The following is an 8386-nucleotide window of genomic DNA, read 5'->3' as shown; positions in this document are numbered from 1 at the left end:
CAGTGAGGCAAAAAACGAACGATGCCAGAGGAGGGAAGTTTGTCTGGAGTCCTGTGTGATATCTCAAGCTGTTCCACCTGTGGTGGCCCTTATATTTTCCTGTGGGTAGGACATGTGCAACACCAGTGCTCCAAGTCCTATGAACCTGCAAAGCTACTAGTCTGAAAACTCATCTTCTTCCTAACAGCCAAACCATAGCATTTATCTCCTATTTATCTTAAAATTGTAATTGATAAAATTCATCCCCAAAGCTGAAAAAAATTTTTAGCACTGGTGACAACTTAATGTTATAATTTTGGCAGTCCTGGCAGTGATAAATTTGTGTTTGTTCTTTTTAGAACATTGTAAACAAAAAAGTTAATTATGAGAAATTATTATGTCTGCCTGCCTATTTATTCTGACTCTATTGATAGCAGCATTAAATAAGCTGCAGCTATACTTGTGCAGTTATAAAAACTCCACCTGTGCCACGTATTTATAGAGTCCTTTAGAGAGAAATTGCCCTTGTTCAGAGCCAGGGCACTGGGCATTCCCAGCTCATCCATTGCCTTCCCCTTTCCAGGAACAGAAAACAAAGAGCATCACTCAGTAGAAAACAAAGTGCAGAAGTATGTATGGTGTGGTCTGTGTTTGTGTTTTGTATCGTCCTTACTGAGCTGGACAAACTCCCTTTGCTGTCAGGGTGTGGAAAATCAAACCTGAATGTTGTCTTTCCCTTTTCTCTAATCCTAGGAAAGGGGTAAAACTGAAAACACAGGAATGAGACATGGTGTGTGCATGTGTGTGCATGTGTGTGCATCTGTGTGAGTGTTTATAAATAAAAGTTATACCAAAGAATTACCAAGTCACTAGGCCTGAAAAAGACCTCCAAGATTATCAGGTCCAACCTTCGACCAGACACCACCATGTCCTGGAACCCATATCAAAGTGCCACATCTACTCATTTTTTGGATACTTTCAGGGACAGTGACTCCACCACTTCCCTTGGGAGCTTTGACCTCTCTTCCAGTGAAGAAACGTTTCCTAATCTCACCCTATGATGTCACGTAGCACTTCAGATTTCTGTATATTTGTACTGAGTATGAACACTAAATTTTAAAAAATCCTGTCCCAAACCAAACAGGTTCTTTGCATTGATACTGTCACATTTCACAGAGGGAGCAACCAGCGTTCACTGGAGCCAAAACCAGGCAATCAGGTTTGTTTGTTACATTGACAATGAGCAACATAAACCTTGCAGCTGGTTTGTGCTTCTGACCATTAATTTTGGATTCTGTCCTTGTTAATAACCAGGGGAATAGCACAAGTGCAGCAGCATGTGGCAGATGCATATCTGTTACCAAGGTTGGAGTTGGGCTTTCCTGGACCACTTCCAGCTTTGGCAGGGGGAACTTTAGCTGAGTAAGAAATCCAGGCTGTCAGTCCTGGAGTAGCTGGCAAAGGCGCAAAGGCTTTGGGAAAGTGAAATAGCATTTTTTTCTTCCTTTCCTTGCAGGATGCATCCCATCATAAAGAGTCAAAAATCAATACCAGGGTGTCATGCATTGTAAACATTTATCATTTATTATGCATTTAAGTGTGCACAGCACATACACCACAGTCTTGAACAGTACCTGTATAAAACTACAGACAGATTCTGGTAAATGGTGAAAGCTCATACCATGTAACATTGTTATCAAGGTTGCATCACAATATTTAAAAGTTACAACAGCTGTCTCTGAACATGTGAGGCCGTTGGTTGTGGATTTAAAGTGGAAAGTGGCAAAGAAGAACCATTCCTAGAAAGAGCCTTTGTGGTCTGATTTTGCTATCTGAAATCTGGAACAAATCCATCAGTTGCCAGAGGTAGTGGTGATAAATACACAATGATTACTCATATACTAAGTACAGAAAATTTCTAATTTTACAGAAAAAAAATTAAAAATCCTTATGTGTGACATTTTGTTTTCCTTTATTATTTTTGCCACAAGGGCAGCTGCCTTAAGGTCTGGTCCTGGTCTGCTCTGATCTTACTAAACTTTGGTGAGTAGCGTTTCTCTTCAAGATCATGTATAAGCAGAGGATACAGGCAGGTCTCTACCATTACAAAGGAACAGCTTTTGTATAGGAATGTCAAGAGGAAAGAAAAAAAAAAAACTGAATCAAAGATCTGTGTGTCATTAGAAATAATTAGTTTAGATTGGAAGATGATCTGTAAACATCCTCTAAGTCATCAAACATGGTGGCTAGTCCATGTATCAGTATTTAAAATACTGATGCCCCAAAGATGAAGTATCTTTTAAATAAAAGATTTAAAAAAGGGGAAAAAAACTACAAAAAGAAAAAAGACGCATGAATCCTTTTAGTGATTCCCCCATAATCAAACCTATCTTTTCCTTCATCATGTTAGAGACAGGAGTTACACTTGCAAAATATATAAGGAAAAATATAGGGTTACTTGATGACGATACAGTACTGCAGCCTGACAGCTGCCTGCAAATATTTTCACCATGATTACTCTTACTAAAAGTAAACCACTGGGTAAAGATAGCTCAAACGCGACAAGGCTCAAATAGATGCAACCAACTCTATCCTGAATACTTTTGGCTACATATGGAAAAAGAGAGAGATTTGGGATTATGATTGTTCCCCGGGTCCTCCTCCAGAACTTTAAGCCCAAGCAAGAAAGTGGGTACCTTCCTCCCATGCAGAATTTGTTATGAGACCGGCTTGGAGAGTTAGTGAGGTAGAAATTAATCAACTTCGTCAGGGAATGAGACAGAAAAAATCAGCAGCATAATTCTCCTTCCAAATACTGCAGCAAAAAAAAATAAATAGTACAAACCAACCTCAATTCCTCATCATCAATCTAAATTATTTCTGTGGAGCTTGTGATTTCTACAAACCAGCAAACTTTTTTTCCTTGTAGGAAACTCTGGAGTGTTACAGAGCTCTTCACACTTTGAAAAATGAGTGTAGTCTCCAAATAAGAAAGGGAATTTGATTTGAGTGAAGTAGAGCTGGTTCATTGTAGTGTGTTCCACAGTGCGTTTGCTACGGGAGGAACAGATGTGTTATTTTTTGCCTCATGCCAAGCAATTGTATCAAACAAAAGCTCCCATTAAGGGCCACAGTTTATGTGAAGCGAAACCCCCAGCCCCTGTCCTGCTGAGCTGACAGAGGTGTTTCAGCCTCTCCGAGGAGATGGACTGCAGGGCAGTTCAAAGTTCAGTGCTGGTGGATCTAAAAACAGCTTTGCGGGGCGGCTGTGCAGCAACGCACTCCCGTGCTGGAGTAAACTGATCCCATTGCAGTGAAATAGCAAAGGGGATCAGGCATTGTTTGTGACTCCAGGCTGGCATCCCACCCAGGCACCTCCTGCTCCTGGGCCAGGAGCCGAGCTGGGAACTACCAGAGGTTTGGAAAACGCACAGAGGAGGACAAAGCCACCATAGAAGCCAAACAGACAAACAAACAAACAAACTCACACCTGTACAAAAATAAACACCGAGCAACACACAAACAGTGCAAAATGTTAAGAGAGAGGAATTTGATGTCACCTGGCCTAGGACACAGAGTAGCAGCACACTTGTGATAACTCAGAACTGAATTAAATAAACTATAAAGCAGAAAACTTCTACTGTTTAAACATGAATTGAAAGACCTTGCTTTGGAGGTTTGTTTTGTTTTCAGAGATTAAAAAAAAAAGTAACTATAAATATTTTTTTTTACAATATATACACATTTAAATAATTAACAAATATCTTACACCTACTCTTGCGTAAAACTCTCCAGTAAAAGTGCACCATGTTTCTTTTCCCCAAAGGTGTTCTGCATCTTCCCCTTTGCTGAGGTAGGTCTGAAGGGAGATGTCTCAGATTCTAGGAAGAAAATGTGTCACTGTCATTGTGGGAGATACTTTATTGCCTTTCTTTGTTCTTCCGTTTTTGCTCAGGGCTATGTACATCCCGGGATAAATCCTGGATTCATAAGCATTGTAGTTGTTTGGCAGGAGAATCTCTTTGAATTTGCACTCATCATTGAAATGGGCCTGAAATGAAAAGGAAAGAATGAGAGGGAAGGAATTTTAAACATCAGGTGTGGAAATATTCTTGCTACCAGGTGTAGAAGTTGTGTTGTGGGCAAACATGCAGCTGAGCCCCCTCCACTTAGTAATCTTTTGAAGTGGCATCTGAAGCTTCAAACAGAACTCAGGAGCAAGAGGATCAATTAGGGATGCCGTGCCCAGGTCAGGCACATAGACCTAAAGGTGGGAAGGACACCCACGGGAGGGACAGGGTCACCTTAGCAGAGCTGAGGTGGCTAAGGTCCAGGCCCAATTCCATGGTCCTGCTCATTTTGCTCATATTGTTCCTGGTTGTCCCATCAGCAATAAATTGCTTGAGAGGCTTCAGAATGCTGGCACTTTCTCATGTTGCTTGAGGAGAAAGCAGCATTTTGAAGCCACAGATCATGGACAGTATTTTTTCCTTCTTTAGATTTAAAATCAAAGGAAGTGTTTGGATAACTTAGGTTGATAGATCAGGAAAACAGATCAATAGACAGCAGGCAACTTTTCAGGGATGTGGTTTCATTTGCAAGCACATACCAAGAGGGACAGGTCTTGGAACTGTTATCTGGAAAGGAGCAAATGAACTCATCTCTTATTGTTGGGCAGAAACCTCGAGGTTTGTGATAGAGGTCTCAGCCTGCCAAGCTGAATACTGCACTAGGGATTATTTTACCCAAGACACCAAGGCAGCAGTATCCCTAGGAAATATGACTGATTCTGCCTGGCTTTTATCTAAGTCAAAATCCTCTGTATCAGGACCAATGTCCCAGGAAAATAATTCTGGATACTTCATGCCTTCATGTGAAAATGCTCCAGTTAACTCTAACATAGTTTGGCTCTTTTTCAGCACAAGGTTCTTCAGAGCACACTTGGGGAACATGATATAGAAAATACATGGGTGAGGAAGGAGAGCTTAGGAACATGAGTTTAAAACTATGCTGATCACAGTCACTTGTACAGAGCTGAACTCATAAGCAGGAGAACAGCTCAACCTGGGCAAAGATACACCCTTTTATTGTCCACCTCAAGTATATTTTAAAAGATGTCTCTATCTTTTTCAAAGATCACATGTAAAAGAAGGTCTGTATTGTCTCCTAATGGATCTTCCTTCTCATAACAGAAGTTCAGACCCCAATGGTGCTGAACTGCTATGGGAACTGACTGCCTGTTCAAGAGCACTAACAAAGAGTGATCAATAGGTCACTGATTCATCACATCATAAAGGGTCAATATTGGAGGCCTGGCTGATCACAAGTTCAAGTGCCCCCTGAGAGATGAAGTGAGTGATTGCCATACTGCCTAAAGCTGTTTGTACTTCGATATAACAAACACATGGACTAAGCCTACCTTGTGGTCTTGCACACAAATGAGTGATCTGTTGGTCTGGGAGGTAAGCAAGATGTGCAGCCATGGTTGGGTGACTACAGTTTTTATGTGAGAACCAAGGAATTGTAATGCAGAAGAGAGTGTTTCACTCCAAAAACTCAGTAAGCAGTGTAACTGGGCAGCACACTTTATGCTGGCAGGGCAGGAAGGGTTTCCCTGTGCTGCCTGACCCAGGAGGGGCAAGGATGGGGCTTGGGCAGCTTTTAGCTTTAGCTTTTTAGCACATTTCACCCCAGCTGACCACAGTCCCCTCCCTATTGGCTACTCACTCAGTGGCTACTTACAGATCCATAGAGTTTGCCTTTGCTATTCATGGCCACGAAGAGTCCACTTTTGACACCAAATATGCTCACCACGCCTCTTTCCACAGGAGAAATTTCCAGCAGACCTATACAGCAGACACAGAAATCAGGAGGACAAAAGGGTGTGCCCCGGAGTGTTTGCTGTCAGTGCTGCACTCGTCCACAGGTTGCCATCTCCACTGTGGATCCCCACATCCCGGTACTGCTGTGGGTGGCCACAGAACCCCAGCCTCATACTCCACGTGCAGCCCTATGCCCCATGCTGGGACCTCTCTTCTTTTAGCTAAGTATCTATTTTTAATTTGCCCTCAGACATCCTCTTGTGTAGACAAGGTTAAAATAAACCAGAGTATGCTAAAGGCAAATTAAACATTTGTCATCATGCAGCTTATATCCCCGCTCCCGGATCTTATTGTTTCAGTTGGATATCAGAGTCATGGGGCCACGGGGTTAAGTCCCCAGCAGATACTTTTCAAGTTTGGGGGAGAGCTGGGCTCGCCCCAACCCCTGCTCAGAGTGGGCGGCTCACAACACTACATATCCTCCAGATGTTGAGGCAACCCCGACACCTGATGCCTGACGGCGGCAAAGGGCCAGCACGGCGCTGAGCAGCGCCGACGAGCCTCTCCCGAGCACCCGACGACCTGCTCCGGAGCTCCCGATGGGGTCTGTGGCCGCCCCGCTACTCCAGACTCGCCCACCCGCGGCGGAGCCGAGGGGCGCAGCCCCGGGGTGCTGTCGGCGGCCGGACTTTTGAGGGACGATGGAGGTCTGCCATGCACCCACCCTCCTTTCGGGACACGCCACTCTCCGGGACAGGTCAGTCCCTCCGCTCCCGCAGAACTGCCCTCCGGCGGTTCCGCGGGCGCGGAGCGTTTCACCTGCCCCGCCGCGCGGGTTGCCGCACTCTTACTATATCGATTCTCGCTGTGAATCCCATCGATGCGGCCGTCGGGCAGGACCTGGATGTGAAAGCCGATGCCCACGTTGCAGTAGAGTCGCCGCAGACGTTTGATGCCCAGGAGGTAGTCGCCGTCGCGGGCGGCATCGCGGCGCTCAGCCGGGAGGCGAGCGACGGAGCGGGCGAAAAGAGCAGCGTCCCAGCGGCGCTGGCGGAGTCCGGCGGGGAGGCGACCCGGGGATGGCCGGCCACGAACTGCTCCTGGCCACAGCAGCCCCAGGAGCAGCGCCGGCAGTAGCGCCGCGGGGAGAGGCATCCCGGCTTAGGGGCGGGTAGCCACGGGCCGGCCGCCGGACGCTTCGAAAATAGTCTCTACCCCCAGCTTCCACTTTATACTGAGGTCAAAGAAGGGGAGGGAGAAAAAACAACAACAACAACAAAAAAGCAAACAGAAAAAAAATTAATAAAGGAGAAAAAAGGAAACCAGAAAGCAAAGCGGAGAGGTAGGGAGGAAGCTTAGTGCTCAATCCCCGAGGATCTGTGGTTTCCTTGGGCTGGCTGCATGGAGAGGAAATCCTGGGAGCAAGAGCTTCTGAACTTGATCTCAATTTCAGAAGTCCTGTCTGAAGTGCTGATCTTCTTCTATAGCTGCTCAGCCATAGAGCTTTAGTCCTAGCCACGATATTTATACATCCATGTGCGTTGGTACCTATTACATCACCACCTACTGCTGTCTGCTGCAGCCCTCCGGCTTAGCTGAAAGTCAAATTATCACCCCTAGATGCTTAACAGCTCTGAAGCGTCTTGAAGGGAAGGGGTGAGCAGCACTGGTGCTAAACAAGAGGGATAGCACAAACTTAAAAGGTCATATTTTACATTCATCACAGCAATCCTTTCTTTCTTTCTTTCTTTCTTTCTTTCTTTCTTTCTTTCTTTCTTTCTTTCTTTCTTTCTTTCTTTCTTTCTTTCTTTCTTTCTTTCTTTCTTTCTTTCTTTCTTTCTTTCTTTCTTCTTTCTTTCTTTCTTTCTTTCTTTCTTTCTTTCTTTCTTTCTTTCTTTCTTTCTTTCTTCTTTCCTTTTCCTTCCTTCCTTCCTTCCTTCTTCCTTCCTTTCCTTCCTTCCTTCTTTCCTTCCTTCCTTCCTTCTTCCTTCCTTCCTTCCTTCCTTCCTTCTTCCTTCTTTCCTTCCTTCCTTCCTTCCTTCCTTCCTTCCTTCCCTTCCTTCCCTTCCTTCCCTTCCTTCCTGCCTCCCTTCCTCCTTCCTCCCTTCCTCCCTTCCTTCCCTTCCTCCCTTCCTCCTTCCTTCCCTTCCTCCTTCCTCCCTTCCTCCCTTCCTCCCTTCCTCCCTTCCTCCCTTCCTCCCTTCCTCCCTTCCTCCCTTCCTCCCTTCCTCCCTTCCTCCCTTCCCCCCTTCCTCCCTCCCTCCCTTCCTTCCTTCCTTCCTTCCTTCCTTCCTTCCTTCCTTCCCTTTCCTTCTTTCTCTCTTTCTCTTCTCTTTTTCTTTTCACTCTCTTTCCATCTTTCACTCTCTTTCTCTCTCCCTCTCCTTCCCTCTCTCTCCCTCTCTTTATTCTTTTCCCTTGTATCTCTTTTCTTTATATTTTTCACTTTCTCAAATGCCTACAAATGCTAATGCAAGATACAAAAATCAACGCCCAGCACACTTTCCCCCCAACACAATGTATGACTATGTAAATCTGTGGAATTTCAGCTTTTTTTTTTTTTTTTTTTTTTTTTTTTTTTTTTG

At 44.8% G+C, this 8386-nt stretch overlaps 1 protein-coding gene across 1 annotated transcript; it reads right to left on the bottom strand.

Moving 5' to 3' along the window:
• Positions 1-3853: 3853 nt before the first annotated feature.
• FGF4 (fibroblast growth factor 4) lies at positions 3854-6956 on the bottom strand (the record flags this gene model as incomplete). Its single annotated transcript, XM_079309598.1, has 3 exons — positions 3854-4030; positions 5722-5825; positions 6653-6956. 3 exons carry the CDS (start codon positions 6954-6956, stop codon positions 3854-3856), a joined length of 585 nt encoding a protein of 194 aa, XP_079165724.1.
• Positions 6957-8386: the final 1430 nt, after the last annotated feature.

Source organism: Erithacus rubecula, assembly GCF_903797595.1.
Source record: "Erithacus rubecula genome assembly, chromosome: 6".
Lineage (NCBI taxonomy): Eukaryota > Metazoa > Chordata > Aves > Passeriformes > Muscicapidae > Erithacus > Erithacus rubecula.
This window is presented reverse-complemented; position numbering and strand designations above follow the sequence as displayed.